The sequence below is a fragment of the Jaculus jaculus genome, chromosome 5, assembly GCF_020740685.1.
Source record: "Jaculus jaculus isolate mJacJac1 chromosome 5, mJacJac1.mat.Y.cur, whole genome shotgun sequence".
Taxonomy (NCBI): Eukaryota; Metazoa; Chordata; class Mammalia; order Rodentia; family Dipodidae; genus Jaculus; species Jaculus jaculus.
The window spans coordinates 60,509,074-60,526,946 of NC_059106.1; the positions used below are offsets into that span (position 1 = coordinate 60,509,074).

At 43.0% G+C, this 17,873-nt stretch overlaps 1 protein-coding gene across 1 annotated transcript in view; it reads left to right on the forward strand.

Moving 5' to 3' along the window:
• The window catches only part of Stx12 (syntaxin 12), a 57,193-nt gene that overhangs the window by 24,567 nt on the left and 14,753 nt on the right, over positions 1-17,873 (forward strand). Inside the window, exons 2-4 of the mRNA XM_045151026.1 lie at positions 2,620-2,689; positions 6,532-6,631; positions 12,347-12,484. Of these exons, the coding sequence (XP_045006961.1) occupies positions 2,620-2,689; positions 6,532-6,631; positions 12,347-12,484 (308 nt within the window). The remainder of the gene's footprint in view (positions 1-2,619; positions 2,690-6,531; positions 6,632-12,346; positions 12,485-17,873) is intronic.

The window sequence follows — 17,873 nt, forward strand, 5'->3', positions numbered from 1 at the left end:
TTCTAGAGTTTGTTTGCAGTGGCTGGAGGCCCTGGTGCGCCCATTCTCTGTCTCTCTCTCTCTTTCTCTCTTAAATAAATAAATAAAAGAAAAGTTAGTTTTGATGGATTTAAAATTTTATTTAGTTAGTTAAATTAGATAGGGTCTCATGTATCTCAGGCTGACCTTGAACTCACTATGCAGCAAAGGTAACTTTGAAAATTTTGATCCTCCTTCCCAGTTCTGGGATTGTAGGCATGTGCCATCATGTTTGGTTGTTGTGGAGCAGAGTATAATACAATTTGTGCCTACTAAGTAAGCATTCTACCAACTGAACTACATCCCCAGCACCCAAGAATTAAAGCCTTTTTTTGAAAGCCACACTTAGTGGCTCATGCTTGTAATACCAGTGCTTAGAAGGCTGAAGCAGGATCACTGAATTTGAGGCCAGGCTGGGCTGTAGAATTGAGACCCTGTCTCCAAAACAAAATAAAGGAAGGCTTTTTTTTTTTTTTTTTTTGCTCCCAAAAATTGAGTGTGGGCTGTTCGGAGGCACCCTAATGGTTAAGGCACTAGCCTGCAAAGCCTATGGACCTAGGTTTGATTCCCCAGTACCCATGTACAAGGTAGCACATGTGTCTGGAGTTTGCAGTGCCTAGAGGCCTTGGTATGCCCATTTTCTCCTCTTTCTGTCCCCCTCTTTCTCTCTCGTAAATAAATAAAAATACAGTATTTTTCAAAATTTGAATGGTTGGGGAAATGGCTCAGTGATTAAAAGCGCTTGTTGCCTGCTGTCTTGGTTTCAGTTCCCTAGCCAGACACCAAAATATGGTACATGTGTCTGGCATTCATTTGCAGAGGCAAGAGGCCCTGGTGTACCCATACACACACACACACACACACACACACACACACACACACACACACACACAAATAAATATTTAGGGCTGGAGAGATGGCTCAGTTGTTAAAGATTCTTATTTGCAAAGCCTACTGGCCCAAGTTTGACTTCCAAGTACCCAGGTAAAGCCAGATGCACAAAGTATCTGGAGTTCATCTGTATTGACAAGAGGCCCTGGCACGCCCATTCCTCCTTTTCCCTTCATTTGCAGATACATAAATGAAAAAAATTTTAAATATGTTTATTTATTTCTTTGCAAACAGAGAGATAGAAGAGAGGGACAGAGAAAATGAGAATGGGCTTCCAGGGCCTCCAGTCATCACAAACAAACTCCTGATGCATATACTACTTTGTGCTTTATATGGGTATTGAGGAATCGAGCCCAGGTCACTAGGCTTTGCAGCCAAGTGCCTTAACTGCTGAGCCATCTCTCCAGTCCATAAATGAAAGTGTATTTTAAAATGAAATTTCCAGGTATGGTAGTGCACACCTTTAATCCCAGCACTCAAGAGGCAGAGGTAGGAGGATTGCCCTGAGTTGGAGGCCAGCTTGAGACTACATAGTGAATTCTAGGTCAGCCTGGGCTACCCTACCTCAAAAACCAAACAACAACAACAAAAAAATTGACATTGGTATTGAAACCCTTCCAAAGGTAGTGATTCTCCTCCCTTCCTCCCTGCTTTTTTTTTTTTTTTTTTTAAATGGTGGTTCTGGGGACTGAACATTCTTGAGCAATTTACTACCTTTCCACTCCTAAAGGTAATGAAATTTTCCACCAGCACCATAGGATATGTGGATCAATTAGTAACTTCTTGGGGGACAATAAACAAAACTACCGCCTTTAATTTAGTGACATAGTTATCCTGTAGGAAAATAAAATGAACTTTGTAAATTGTTGGTTAGAGGAATGTGCATGCCCAGATTTTGACGGTAGCATGATTTCTGTTAGTTGTATAAACTCATGTAGGGTATGAAAAGGCCAGTGATCTGTGAAGTAGGGTGCTTATGATGAATGCATTGTTCCTTGAGTACATGTGCAGTATGTGTGATATTAGTTGTGTGTGTGATTTACAGACATGTGTACAGATGGCATGCTGTGTAAGTATGAAGAGGCAAGAGGAGAAACGTCAGGTGTCTCCTTCATTGCTCATTTGCAAGTTTCCTTGAGGCAGAGTCTTTCGCTGATTCTGGGGCTTGATGGTTTTTTCAGGAGCCCCATTGAATTGTCAGTCTCTGCTTCCCACAGGACTGGGTTACAGGCATTTGTGGCCACACTGGGCTGTTTATGTTGGTGATGGGAAATCAAACGTGAATGATCTCAGTGCCCCCTCAGGCCTTCATGCTTGTGTGGGAAGTACTGTTAACTACTGAACCATGTCTGCACCCTACCTTTGTCCTTCGTTCTTTTCAAGGTAGGTTCTCACTCTGGCCCAGGCTGGAACTCATTCTGTAGTCCCAGGCTGGCCACGAACTCACAGTGATCCTTTACCTCTGTCTCCTGAGTGTTGGGATTAAAGACATATGCCACCATACCTGGCAAAAGAGAGAATGGGCATGCCAGGTCCTCTAGTCACTGCAAATAGACTCTAGATACATGCACTACTTAAGTGGGTACCGGGGAATCAAACTCAGGTTGTTAGGCTTTGCAAGCAAGTGTATTAACCACGGAGCCATCTCTCTAGCCCCTGTATTTAAATCTTCTAAACAAATCTTTTTTTTTTTTTTCCCTTTTTCTCCAGCTACTCAGATAAAGAATTTGATGAGCCAACTAGGAACTAAGCAGGACTCGAGCAAGCTACAGGAGAATCTGTGAGTAGCTTCCTAACAAGGCTGGGTTTTGTGAGGCCCTTTGAGGACATCATGCCCTTGCTGTGTGGCTGCTTACATTTAAGGTGTGCAGAGTGAGGGAATGAGAGGCAGTGGATCTCAAAGAAGGGAGGCAAAGTTACTCACTTTTAATATTTGTATAATGTATTTTGATTATATTGACACCCCATTATTCTCTTTTAACCCCCTCCCACTCATACTGAATCCATACTTCTTCATAAGTAATCCCTTTCCTTTCATGTTTTGTTTCAGTTTTGGGTTTTTGTTGTGGTTGTTTTGGGTTTTCAATGTAGGGTCTCACTCTAGCCCAGGCTGACCTGGAATTCACTCTATAGTCTTAGGGTGGCCTGGAACTCACAGCGATCCTCCTACCTCTGCCTCTCAAGTGCTGGGGTTAAAGGTGTATGCCACCACACCCGGCTCTGTTATTTTTTTTAAATATTTTATTTATTTACCTATGAGAGAGAGAGGAGAAAGAGAGACAGACAGACAGACAGAGACAGAGAAAATGGGCACGTCAGGGCCTGTAGCCACCACAAACAAATTCCATGAAGTAAGGGTTTACACATGAGGTAAAGGTCCCACTATTCCTTTCAAGGACATTCCTTCCAGTGACCTAAAAACCTTCTACTAGGCCTCACCTTTTAACATTGCTTGCTTGTTTCTTTCTTTCTCAGAAAGAAGCAGAGGGAGGGAGGGAGGGAGGGGAGGAGGGAGAGAATGGGCACTCCAGGGCCTTTATCCACTGCAAACGAACTCCAGGCACATGTGCCACCTGCATCTGGCTTATGTGGGTACTGGGGAATTGAACCTGAGTCCTAGGGCTTCTCAGGCAAGTGCCTTAACTGCTAAGTCATCTCTCCAGCCCCGGTTTTTGTTCTTTGAGGTGTAGGGTCTTGCTCTGTAGACCAGGCTGACCTGGAATTTACTATGTAGTCTCAGAGTGGCCTCAAACTCATAGCAATCCACCTTCTTCTACCTCTTGAGAACTGGAACTAAAGGTGTGTGCTACCACACCTGGCTTAAATATTTATTTGTTTATTTATTAATAAGGGGGAGAGAAAGAGAAAGTATGGGTGCACCAGGGCCTCCTGCCAATGCATACGAACTCTAGACACATGCACTAAACCACCCTGTGTATCTGATTTTACATGGTAGCACTGGGGAACTCAGGCTGTCAGGCCCTGCAAGCAAGCACTTGAATTATTGAGCCATCTCTCTAACCCCCCCAAAGACTATTATTCCTCCCTCCTTCCTGCCCCTCCTTCCTTTCTTCCTTTCTATTTTTAGAGAGAGCAAGAGAGGAGAGGTAGAGAATTGGCATGCCAGGGCCTCAGCCACTGAAATCCGACTCCAGACACTTGTGCCACCTAGTGGGCATGTGCGACCTTGCACTTGCGTCACCTTTGTGTGTGTAGCTAACACTGGGTCTAGAGAGTAGAACGTGGGTCCTTAGGCTTTGCAGTCAAGCACCTTAACCGCTAAGCCATCTTTTCAGCCCACTTATTCTTTTTGTTGTTGTTTTTTTGAGGTAGGGTCTTGCTCTATCCCAAGCTGACCTTGAATTCACTATGTAGTCTTATGGTGGCCTTGAACTCACAGTGATCCTCCTACCTCTGCCTCCCAAATGCTGGAATTAAAGGTGTGCACCACCATTCTCAGCCCCCCAAATTCTATTCTTTATCTTTAAAGTCTTTAAAGTATACTAAGCAACATTTTAAAAAATATTATTTATTTATTTATTTGACAGAGAAAGAGGGAGAGGGAGAGAGAGAGAGAATGGGAGCACCAGGGCCTCTAGCCACTGCAAAAAACTCTAGATGTGTGTACCCCCTTGTGCATCTGGCTAACGTGGGTCCTGGGGAATTGAACCTGGTTCCTTTGGCTTTGTAGGCAAACACCTTAACTGCTAAGCCATCCTTCCAGCCCAAAGCAACATTTTTTTTTTTTTTTTCCTGTCCTAGACACTGAAGTTAGAGAATGACCATTGTCATGGAGAGCTTTCTGAGGGAGGTGAAATATCTGAGCATTTAGTATTCTCTGGGGATTTCTGCTTCTTGACTGACTTCCTCTTGTTTCTTGACTGACTTCCTCTTGTTACTGTTCCCCCCCCCTTTTTTTTTTTAAATCCTAAAGGCATGTTTGGTGTAACAAGACCATAAGCTGGGTAGTTTATAAATCACAGAAAATTTATTCCTCATTGTTGTGGAGGCTGAGAAGTCAAAGATTAAGTCACAGGCAGACAGTGAGGGATGCTTTCTCGTAGACGATGTCTTCCTACTATGTGGATGGAAGAGGCATCTTCATGAACTAATCTTCTCCTTGGGAGCTATGATCTCAACACGAATCCAGGTCATAGCATGTGGTTTCTGTGTCATTCCTTAAAGCCTTTGCAAAAATGGCCAGAGAACAGAGAAAATCATGAGTGAAAGCATGGAGTGAGCTTTTTGTATTTTTTTTATTTTACTTTTTTAAAGTCTATTTTATTTACTTGAAAGAGAGAGAGAATGAGAGAAAGAGTGAGAAGGAAGCAGATAGAGAAAGAAGGGCTGTGCCAGTGCCTTCAGCTCCTACAAATGAACTCCAGATGCATGCGCTACCATGTGCATATGGCTTAAGTGGGTCCTAGGGAATCAAACTTGAGTCCTTTGGCTTTGCAGTCAAGTGCCTTAACAGCTAAGCCATCTCTCTAGCCTGCCTCTTTGTATTTTTCATTTTGTTTTGTTTTTGGTTTTGTGAGGTAGAGTCTCATTCTAGCCCAGGCTGACCTATTCACTATGTACTCTCAGGGTGGCCTCCAATTCACAGCAATCCTACCTCTGCCTCCTGAGTGCTGGGATTAAAGACACCCGCCACCATGCTCGGCCTTTTTGTATTTTTGTATTTACATTCCTATCTGCCCTAGCCTGTTATTACATGCCCCCCTTCCACCTTTCCCACTCTCTTGTGAGTTACTGGGCTCAAGTGATCCTCCTGCATCAACCATACAGGTGCATGCCACTGTACCTAGTAACCAAGTTCCTTTATATATTTTGCAGTTGCTACTTTGTTGTTATTTTGTTTTTGAGGTAGTGTCTCACTCTGGCTCAGGCTGACCCGGAATTCACTGTGTAGTCTAAGGGTGTCCTCAAACTCAGGGCAGTCCTATCTCATCCTCCCGAGTGCTGGGATTAAAGGCACACACTGCTACACCTAGTGCGTTGCTACTTTTGATAGTGCTGAGGATTGAACTCTGTACCTTGCACAAGCTAGGTGAATGCTCTAATCAGTATAGGGAGGGAAGAGGCCGAAAGTCAAGCATGAAGAGCAGGGCAGGGAAGCAAAGGGTACATTTCTAGAAGCCTTTAAGCAAGAATGCAGGAATGGGTCTCTGGAGTTTGTTCCTCAGGGTAGGAAGGAAGTTATGCATTTAATGCATATTCCATCCACCCACACTCGTCAGTAGACTGTCAGACACTCACCCTGCAGTGCTCCTGGGAAATTCAGTGAGAATTTTGCAAGAATTCAGTGTGTTAAAACCTCTAGATTTAGGTGCGGGTAGTAATTTCTCTTGTACTTCTCAGAACTACTGATATGCTTTTCTTTTCTCCCCAAAGAGATGAGATTCCTGATTGGTGTCATTGAGGCAGGTTCTTTCTGCTCAGTAAGACTGCCCCAGTAATGTAAAGATGCCTTGAAGTGGGTTGTGAACATTGGCATTGAGAAGCCCATTTCTTCAAATAGCCCTTCAACCCAATTGTGAGACACCCTCTGGACAAAGTAATACTCAGTATATTAGCTCTCAGGAAATGACAGAATCCTGAAACCTGTCTTTTCTCTCTTAGGCAACAGGTACAGCACTCTACAAATCAGCTTGCCAAGGAAACAAATGAATTGCTGAAGGAATTAGGATCCTTGCCCCTTCCCTTGTCTACTTCAGAGCAGGTTGGTATTTTCTGTGTTTGTTTTGTTTACTAACAGGAAAGGACTGTTTTTTTTTTTTTTTAGTTTTTTTAAAAAAAATTTATTTATTTATTTGAGAGTGATAGACAGAGAAAGAGGCAGAGGGAGAGAGAAAGAGAATGGGCGCACCAGGGCTTCTAGCCACTGCAAACAAACTCCAGACATGTGCACCCCCTTGTGCATCTGGCTAACATGGGTCCTGGGGAATCGAGCCTTGAACCGGGCTCCATAGGCTTCATAGGCAAGTGCTTAACTGCTAAGCCATCTCTCCAGCCTATAATTTTTGTATTTTTTTTTGTTGACACCTTCTATACTTACAGACAATAAACCATAATAATTCCCTCCCCTTCCCCACTTTACCCTTCACAAGTCCACACTCCAGCATATGCCCTCCCTCTCTCTGTTAATGTCTCTTTTATTTTGATGTCATCATCTTTTCCTCCTATTATGAGGGTCTGTGAAGGTATTGCTAGGCATTGCAAGGTAGTAGATATTGAGGCCAGTTTATATCTGGAAGAGAAGAGTGCACTGTAAGCAGTCTTACCCTTCCTTTGGCTCTCAAATTCTTTCCACCACCTCTTCCACAGCAGACCCTGAGCCTTGGAGGGTGTGAAAGAGATGTTTCAGTGCTGAACCCTCCTATGTCACTTCTCAGCACTGTAGCGCCTTTGGGTCATCCCAGTGATCACCGCCATCTGAAAAGGGAAGCTTCTCTAACCAAAAGTGAGAGTAGCATTAATATGAATGTTAAGTAAAGTACTTACAGGGCAGTTTGGTGAGCATAATATATGCATTTAGCCAGACAAGAGCAGGTGTTACATTCCTAAGGCTCATGACCTCTCCCACCACAGACTTTTTATTAGGTTTTCAGTACCAGGTATGTATTCCCTCCCATCGAGTAGGCCTCTAGTCCAATTAGAGATTGTTGGTTTCCCCCATAACAGACATGCTACTATTGCACCCATTTGGTCCTTTTTCCTGCCTGGCAAAACTTGAGGCTTGCATTGCCCATTGTTTTCACTGCTGATGACTTCTGTCTCCCATAGTGATGCACATAGTGCAGCTTTTTCCAGCTGTCAGCTGGTCTACGTGGAGGAGGTTTTCAACTCAGCCCCAGTTTGATTTCTCAATGACTGTGCAGCTCTGGCATGTGGAGTCTTCAGCAATAGGGTCTTATCATCTCTTCCTGGTGGGAAACCAAGAGTCTTGGCAATAGCCTGTAATGTTTTGAGGGCATCAGGGATCGCCCTGGCCAACAACTCACTGGAAAGAATCCCATCCATGGCACTGAAATTTTTCTAGTAGTAGTCTATGGCTTCTGGGTGTGCCCTTATTGAAAAAAGTAGGTTACCATATGATTTATTCACAATATCCTGAATTTTGATTAACCCTCCCCCCACCCTTCTTTTACTCAGTCTCTTCCCCTGACTTCGCTTAGTCCATTCCACCCCTGTAATCTGTTCTTCTACTTCATATATACAATGCCATCCCCTAAGTCCTCCCTCTCTTTTTTAGCTTACTGGCGTCTGCTACCAATTTTTACTCCAACTCACACACAAGTCTAAATACTTGTAGCTAGGACAGTTTTTCATAGTAATAAAAAAGACAGTATTATAAGTGCTTAGGAGTTAAATAGTAAGGGCTATACAGATGGCTCAACAGTTAAGGTGCTTGCCTGCAAAGCCTGATGGCCCTAGTTTTGGTTTTACGAGGTAGGCTCTCACTCCAGCCCAGCCTGACCTGGAATTCACTATGTAGTCTCAAGGTGGCCTTGAACTCACGGTGATCCTCCTACCTCTGCCTCCCAAGTGCTAAGATTAAAGGTGTGTACCAGGGCTGGAGAGATGGCTTAGCGGTTAAGCGCTTGCCTGAGAAGCCTAAGGACCCCTGTTCGAGGCTCAATTCCCCAGGACCCACATTAGCCAGATGCACAAGGGGGCGTACGCATCTGGAATTCGTTTACAGAAGCTGGAAGCTCTGGCGCGCTCATTCTCTCTCTCTCTGTCTCTCTCTCTCTCTGCCTCCTTCTCTCTGTTGCTCTCAAATAAATAAACAACAACAACAAAAAACAAAACTTAAAGGTGTGCACCACCATGCCCAACCAATAATTTTTTTTTTTAGAGGCAGGGTTCTACTCTAGTCCAGGCTGACCTGGAATTCACTCTGTGTAGTCTCAGGGTGGTCTCAAACTCATGGTGATCCTCCTACCTCTGCCTCCCGAGTGCTGGGATTAAAGGCCTGTGCCACCATGCCCAGCTAAATTATTATTTTTTTTTTAAAGGAAAGGTACCTTAAAAAAAAGTACCAGGTGTGGTAGTGCATCCCATTAGTCCCTGCACTGGGGAGTCAGAGATAGGAGGATTATGAGTGCAAGGCTAGCCTGAGATTACATAGTAAATTTCAGGTCAGCCTGGGATACCTTGGGGAAAAAAAAAAAAAAAAGAGGTATATAGTAGCCTAAGCAAAATATAAATAGAAAGCTAAATCTATTGCCCCTCAAATTTATCTAATGTATTCTGAAACCAAATCGAAGTTATTTTTGGATTATGCATGCTAATGTTCCTTTCCATTAGTTTGAGTCACTTAGAACACAAGTCGATGGACAATACAACTCTGGCGAAATATGATTCCTGCTCTGTCTCCTCTTGTGCTGACCACCTTTTTGTTCTTTCCTGGTCTTATCTGTCTGTGCCTCACAACCCATGTTCTCACCCCCACCCCATACATTAAGCCATACATCATGCTTTCAGTTTCAGTTTTTCCTCTCAAAACTCTGTGCTGTCAGGGGCATTTTAGTTTTCAAATCTGGAGGCCTTTTTTTCCTTATTTTTATTTATTTGAGAGCAACAGACAGAGGGGAAGAAGAGAGAGAGACAGAGAGAATGGGCGTGCCAGGGCCTTCAGCCACTGCAAACGAACTCTAGACGTGTGCACCCCTTGTGCATCTGGCTAACATGGGTCCTGGGGAATCGAGCCTTGAACTGAGGTTCTTAGTCTTCACAGGCAAACGCTTAACTACTAAGCCATCTCCTGGAGGCCTTTTTTTGAGCCTTTGTTTACCTTTCTTTATTGGTTTTTAAAACTTTTTTAAAAAGTATTTTATTTACTTATTTGCAAGGTGCAGGGGAGAGAATGGATACACCAGGGCTTCAAACCACTGCAAATGAACTCCAGACGCATACCACCATGTGCATCTGGCTTACATGGGTTCTAGGGAATCAAACCAGGGTCCTTAGGCTTCACAGGCAAGTGCTTTAACTGCTAAGCCATCTCTCCAGCACTAGCTTCTCTCTCTCTCTCTTTTTGTTTTTCAATGTAGGATCTCGCTCTAGCCCAGGTTGACCTGGAATTTACTATTTAGTCTTAGGGGGGCCTTGAACTTATAGCAATCCCCCTGCCTCTGCCTTCCAAGTGCTGGGATTAAAGGCGTGCGCCACCATGCCTGGCTTTATTTAATAGTTTTTTGAGGTAGAATCTCACTCTAGCCCAGGCTGACCTGGAATTCACTCTATTCCTAGGGTGGCCTCAAACTCATGGTAATCTTCCTACCTCTGCCTCTTGAGTACTGGGATTAAAGGCATGTGCCACCATGCCTGGCTTTATTTAATAGTTAGTTTTTTGAGGTAGAATCTCACTCTAGCCCAGGCTGACCTGGAATTCACTCTATTCCTAGGGTGGCCTCAAACTCATGGTAATCTTCCTACCTCTGCCTCCTGAGTACTGGGATTAAAGGCATGTGCCATCATGCCCGGCCCAAATATTTATTTATTTATTTGAAAGAGAGAGAGAGAGTCTGGGTGCACCAGGGCCTTTTGCCATTGCAAGTGAACTCCCACTGCACGCACCACTTTGAACATGTCTTCATGTGAGTACTGGGGAATTGAACTCAGACTGGTAGGTTTTGCAAGCAAGCACCTTTAACTACTGAGTCATCTCCCCAAGCCAATTATATATGAATATGTATTTTTTAAACTGTTTTGGATTTTTGAGTCAAGGTCTCACTCAACTCCAGGCTGACCTGGAACACACTCTGAAGCCCAAGGCTGGCCTTATACTCACAGAAATCCTTCAACCACAGCTTCCAGAGTTCTTAGACTAAAACTGTGCCCCACCACGCCCAACCCGATTTATACTTTTTGGGATGCGGAACTAGTGAGCTAAGTAAAGATAGGCTTCAGGTAAAGTAGTTATCAAGTTCTTAAGGATTTCAAAATTCATTTAAATAAAATTTTAAAAGAAAATAATGATGTTGTACATGGTGGTGTATGCCTTAGATCCCAGCACTCAGAAGGCTGAGGTAGGAGGAGGATCACTATGAGTTTGAGGCTACCCTGAGAATGTGAATTCCAGGTCAGCCTGGACTAGAGTGAAACCCTACCTTGAAACAAAAACAAAATTAAAAAAAAATGAATGATGATTTTCTGAAAAGTTGTGGAAGTAATGGAGGAATACAGTTTAGCAAAACTGTTTAGCAAAAACAGTCTATTTAGCCAGGCATGGTGATGCACACCTTTAATCCTAGCACTTGGGAGGCAGAGGTAGGAGGATCACTGTGAGTTCAAGACCACCCTGAGACTACATAGTGAATTTCAGGTCAGCCTAAACTACAGTGAGACTACCTCGAAGGAAAAAAAAAAATCACTTTCCACCCCACACCTGCTCGCTCTTTAATATTCCACCTCAACTAGCAAATCCACGTCATCTTTGAGTCTCTGTTCTTTCACCTTCCAAACTATTAATTCAAGGTCATCTGCTCATCAACTTGGTCCTCCCCTCTCTAGTCTCCCATCTGGTATCTTAGTCTCCATCCAATCTGTCAAATTCCAGTCAACCCTTTCCATTGCTACAAGTCATTAGCTCCTATTAACATGTCAGGTGGCTTCCCCTGCCTGTGGAAACACAAAACAAGCAAACATTAGGAATCCAAGACTTGTTCTTTCACTACATTCTCAGCCTGTTATTGTTCTGTTTCACTACAGAGGTCCCAGATGGCCTCAGTTGAGGTCCCCCTGCCTCAGCCTCCTGAGTGCTGGGATCATAAACAAGATCATAAACAGCCTGAGCTACAGTGAGACCCTACCTCAAAAAAAAACCAAAAACCAAAAAACAAAAAAACATCCTATTTAGGTCCAGTCTGAGTCCAGAGGGTTTTGTTCTGCTTATAGATTCTCTAGGGAGCAAATATTTCAAATTGCAATTCCTTCTGAGTTGTGGAATGAATGATACCCAGTTCTTGGGTTTGTTCCAATGTTTTTCACTAGATCTATAGTATTAACCAGCGATTTGCACTAGCAATGAGCAAATTTAATGATTTAAGGATAAGCCTATTTTGTAGTAATTTCCCTAGTGTAAAATCTCTAAGGGTATAATTTTGCTTTTTTTTTATTTTTATTTTTATTTATTTATTTATTTGAGAGCGACAGACACAGAGAGAAAGACAGATAGAGGGAGAGAGTGAGAATGGGCGCGCCAGGGCTTCCAGCCTCTGCAAACGAACTCCAGACGTGTGCGCCCCCTTGTGCATCTGGCTAACATGGGACCTGGGGAACCGAGCCTCGAACCGGGGTCCTTAGGCTTCACAGGCAAGCGCTTAACCACTAAGCCATCTCTCCAGCCCTAATTTTGCTTTTAATGGAAGCTAAATTCACATGATTGTGGGTTAACTTGAAATTCCATGTTCCTGCTTCATTTCTTCAGCGCCAGCAGAAGCTTCAGAAGGAGCGGCTCATGAATGACTTCTCTGCAGCCTTGAACAACTTCCAGGCTGTCCAGAGACGGGTATCTGAGAAGGAAAAGGAAAGTATTGCGAGAGCAAGAGCCGGATCTCGTCTTTCTGTAAGTTGACTCCCAATAAAAGAGTTTTGCAATTTCTGGAGGGTCTTCCTTAAGGTTTTTTTCTCTTTTTGTATATTAGCCTTCATTTGTACCAGGTAATAAACATATACACTAACTGCTATGAAACATCAGATTGGTGTAAGTGTGCACAGATACATGTCTTACAAGTAGGTAAGACAAGAATGTCCATAGGGCTAAGAGAGTGGAAGGTAGGTGGGTGTGTTGGCCCCTGCCTATAATCCCAGCATTTGGGAGGCTGGGGTAGGAGGATCACTGTGAGTTTAAGGCCAGCCTGGGCTACAGATTGAGCTCCAGGTCAGCCTGGGCTAGTTTGCTCTACCTTGAAAAAAAAAACAAAACAAAAGGGCCAAAAAATAATAGAAGCCAGACGTGGTGGTGCATGTCTTTAATCCCAGCACTCAGGAGGCTGAGGTAGGAGGATCAAGTAAGTTCAAGGCCAACCTGAGTCAACAGAGTGAGTTCCAGGTCAGCACTGGCTAGAGTGAGACCCTACCTCCAAAAATAAATAAATAAACAAATGAAATGTAAGGTAAGCTGGAGTGGCAGCTCACACCTGGAATCCTTGCGCTCAGGTGGCCAATGCAGGATTGCTACAAGTTAGAGACCAGCCTGGCCTACCTAGCAATCAAGTTCCACTCTAGCCAAGGCTAAAATTAGAAAATTGGCTAAAAGATCCTTTCCCCCCCAGTATGTAGCATAGTGAGTTAAGAGATTGAATATGGAGCTGGAGAGATGGTTCAGTGGTTAAGGCGTTTATCTGCAAAGCCTAAGGAACCCAAGGTCGAATCCCCAGAACCCATGTAAGCCAGATGCAAAAGGTGGCACATGTGTCTAGAGTTTGTTTACAGTGGCTAGATGCCCTGGTGCACCTATTCTCTCTCTCTTTCTGTCTGTATCATAAATAAATAGATGAAAAAAATTTTAAAGAAATTGCATATGGTAGAATGATCATGAAAAATGGAACTGAGTGTTGGGCCTGCCTGTAATATAACTTTGGGAGCTGAAGGTAGCTGAAGGAGGATCAGAAGTTTTATAGTGTGCCTGAGGTATATAGGGAAATACTGTTTTACCAAATAAGTAAGTATGCTTATTTTGTTTTATTTTATTTATTTATTTATTTTTTTTTTTTTTGAGGTAGAGTCCCACTGTGAGGCTGACCTGGAACTCAGTCTGCAGTCTCAGGGTGGCCTCAAGCTCACAGTGATCCTCCTACCTCTGCCTCCAGAGTGCTGGGATTAAACGAGTGTGCCACCATGCCTGGCACTAAACAAGTATTTAAAATTTTTTTTGTTTATTTTTATTTATTTATTTTATTTAAGAGCGACAGACAGAGAGAGAAAGAGAGAGAGTGAGAGAGAGAGAGAATAGGCACATCAGGGCTTCCAGCCACTGCAAACAAACTCCAGGTACATGCTCCACCTTGTGCATCTGGCTTACGTGGGTCTGGGGAATCAAGCCTTGAACTGGGGTCCTTAGGCTTGCTTCACAGGCAATGCTTAACTGCTGAGTCATCTCTCCAGCCCCTAAACAGTATTTTAAAGTGACTATGATAAATGGAGAAAGATCTGTATTTTTTAGAGGCAATTCATAGAGCCCAGGCTGGCTCCAAATTTATTTTTTTGTTCATTTTTATTTGTTTATTTGAGAGTGACAGAGAGAGAGGCAAAGAGAGAGAGAGAGAGAGAAAATGGTCACACCAGGGCTTCCAACCATTGCTAACGAACTCCAGATGCATGCAACCCCTTGTGCATCTGGCTAACGTGGATCCTGGGGAGTCGAGCCTTGAACCAGGGTCCTTAGGCTTCACAGGTAAGCACTTAACCACTAAGCCATCTCTCCAGCCCTGGCTCCAAATTTTCTATGTAGCTGAGGCCAACCCTGGACTCACAATCCTCTTGCTTCTACCTCCCAAATCCTAGGATTATAGGTGTGTGCCATTGCAACTAGCTTCTATAAATTTTATTTATTTATTTGAGACAGAGATGGATAGAGAGGGAGCGAGAATGGGCACACCAGGGCCTCTAGCCACTGCAAGCGAACTCCAGATGCATGCACCACCTTGTGTATCTAGCTTACATGGGTCCTGGAGAATCAAACCTGGATCCTTAGGCTTTGCAGGCAAGTGCCTTAACCACTAAGCCATCTCTCCAGCCCACAGCTGGCTTCTAATACTACTTTAAGTGCAGTTACTGAGTAAATTAATAGCTGATAATTTCCCAAAACTGATGGAAAATGCTAGTCTCTGGTTTCTAAAATATTTGCTTATTTGCTTATTGAGAGATTAAGAGAGAAAGCGTGTATGGGTGCACCAGGACTAGTTGCTGTTGCAAACTAGACATGTGTGCCACTTGGTGCATCTGGCTTTATGTAGGTGCTGGGGAATTGATCCCATGCCAGCATATAATCAAGATCCTTATGACCACTGAGCCATCTCCACAGTTCCTAATCTCCAGTTTTAAAAAGCCTAGCAAGGGTCAGACACAGTGGTTGCATGTCTGAATGCCTCAAGCTCCCTATGTAGCTAAAGATTACCCGGAATGTCTAGTCCTTCTGTCTTCTCCTCCTAAGTGCTAGGATAGCGAGTGAGCACCATTGTACCATCTTGTACTTCTCATAAATTATATAATTTAAGAATGTTAAGCCAGGTGTGGTGGTATTCATCTTTAATCCCAGAATTTGGGAGGCAGAGGTAGGAGGATTCCTGTCAGTTCAAGGCCAATATGAGACTGCATAGTGAATTCTAGGTCAACCTGGGCTAGAGCAAAACTCTACCTTAAAAAACAAAACAAACAAAAATTAAAAAGAAAAAATCCACTTAGAGGGCAGAGGAAGGTGAATTGCCATGAGTTCGAGGCCACTTTGAGACTACATAGTGAATTCCAGGTCAGCCTGGGATAGAGTGAGACCCTGCCTCGGGGGGGAGGGGAGGGAAAGATTGTTTAAAACATACTGATATTGGGCTGGTGAAATGGCTTAGCGGTTAAGGTGTTTACCTGCAAAGCCTAAGGACCCAGGTTCAATTCCCCAGGATCCACATAAGCCAGCTGTACAAGAGGGTGCCTGCGTCTGGAGTTGTTTGCAGTGGTTAGCACATCCATTCTGTCTTTCTCTCTATCTGCCTCTCCCTTTCTCTCTCTCAAATCAATAATTAAATATTTTTTTTAAAACATACTGATACTAATTGATAATTTGTATTACTTCATGAAAGAAAAATTGGCTTTCATTTTTTTTTTTCCAAGGTAGGGTCTCACTTTAGCCCAGGCTGACCTGGTATTCACTATGTAGTCTCAGGGTGGCCTTGAACTCACAGTGATTCTCCTACTTCTGCCTCCCAAGTGCTGGGATTAAAGGCATGCGCCACCACGCCTGGCTGGCTTTCATTTAAAAAAAAAAGATATATATGTGTGTGTCTGTGTGTGTATAATATTTTTAAAATATTTATATATAATATTTATTATATTATATATTATTATGTATAATATATGTAATATATATTATATATAATATATGTAGTATATAATATATATGATATTTATTATATATAATATATATATATTTTTTTATATATTATATGTTTTTGTTTTTGTTTCTCAAGGTAGGGTTTCACTCTAGCTCAGGATGAACTGGAATTCACTATGGAGTCTCAGGGTGGCCTGGAACTCATGATGATCCTCCTACCTCTGCCTCCCAAATGCTGGGATTAAAGAAGTACACCACCAAACCTGGCTCCTAAATATTTTTAAATATATTTTATTTATTTATTTGAGAAAGAGGCAGAGAGAGAGAGAGAGAATGGGCACAGCAGGGCATCCAGCCACTGCAAACAAACTCCAGATGCATGCACCCCCTTGTGCATCTGGCTTACGTGAGTCCTGGAGAATTGAATTGGGACCTTTCGGCTTTGCTGGCAAACACCTTAACTGCTAAGCCATCTCTCCAGCCCTTTAAAATATTTTTGTTTATTTATTTATTTATTTATTTATTTATTTTTTTGAGGTAGGATCTAACTGTGGTCCAGGCTGACCTAGAAATTCACTATGTAGTCTCAGGGTGGCCTCAAACTCATGGTGATCCTTCTATCTGTGCCTCCCAAGTGCTGGGATTAATGGTGTGTGCCACCATGCCTGGCATATTTTTATTTACATATATATTTCTTTGAGAGAGAGAGAGAGAAGCAGAGAGAGAGAGGCAGATAGAGAGTGGGTACACCAGGGCCTCCGGCCACTGCAAACAAACTCTAGACACATGCACCATCTTGTGCATCTGGCTTATGTGGGTCCTGGGGAATTAAACATAGGTCCTTTGGCTTTGTAGGCAATTGCTTTAACCACTAAGCCATTTCTCCAACCCTTGTTTTCTTTTTCTTTCATCAGTGTCATCAAAATCTCTTGATAAATTGAGAAACTCTTACAGTTACAATGTAAGTTTTATATGGTAGAAAATAGGAAGATCAAGAATTCTAGGCCAACCTAGGCTACATAGCAAGACTCTGTTTCAAAAAGAAAACCAATAAAAAACATTGGAAACATTCAGGTTTGGAGTATAGCTCAGTGGTAGAATGCTTGCCTAGCGTGTATAAGGGCCTGGGTTCTAGCCACCACAAGTGGAAAAAATAACTGGAAACATCTAGGTGTCCTTCAATGGTATTATGAGGTCTGATTTTAATGGAGACAGGGTGTCATGATGTAGCCTGGGCTGGCCTCATAGTAGTGATTGATTCTCCTGCCTTTGCCCTCTAGTACTGGGACTATGGGTAGCTTCAACAGTAGACTGGATAAATACATTGTGCTGTACTATCCCAGTTGTATTTCGTATCGGGGATGGAGCTGATGCAATATGGCACAGCCTAAACAACGTATGAAAGAATAGAGACCCAGCCAGCAGAGTAAGGAGTACAAGCTTAGCCTCAGCTACATAGTAAGTTTAAGGCCATCCTGGACTACTGCCTGATTCAATACAAATATGGTTCAAAACCAGGCCAAACAATATTGAATAAGGGTTTCAAAACACAAGAAAATAATTTTCACCAGGTCACAATTTATTTTATTTTAAGGGGAAGGTTGGAGTGGAAGGGCACTGTTCCATGTCCGCACTGGAGGAAAGTGAAAGTAAAACTGGAACACTGCCATGTGCCCATAGTCAGGAGGCTGAGATGAAGCCAGGAGTTGCAGATGTCAGCCTAGACAACATAGCGAGGCTCCAACTTTTTAAAATGTTTTTGTTCATTCATTCATTTATTTATTTATTTATTTATTTGAGAGCAGTAGACACAGAGAGAGGGAGAGAATGGGCGCACAAGGGCCTCCAACCACTGCAAATGAGTTCCAGACGTGTGTGCCCCCTTGTGCATCTGGCTAACATGGGTCCT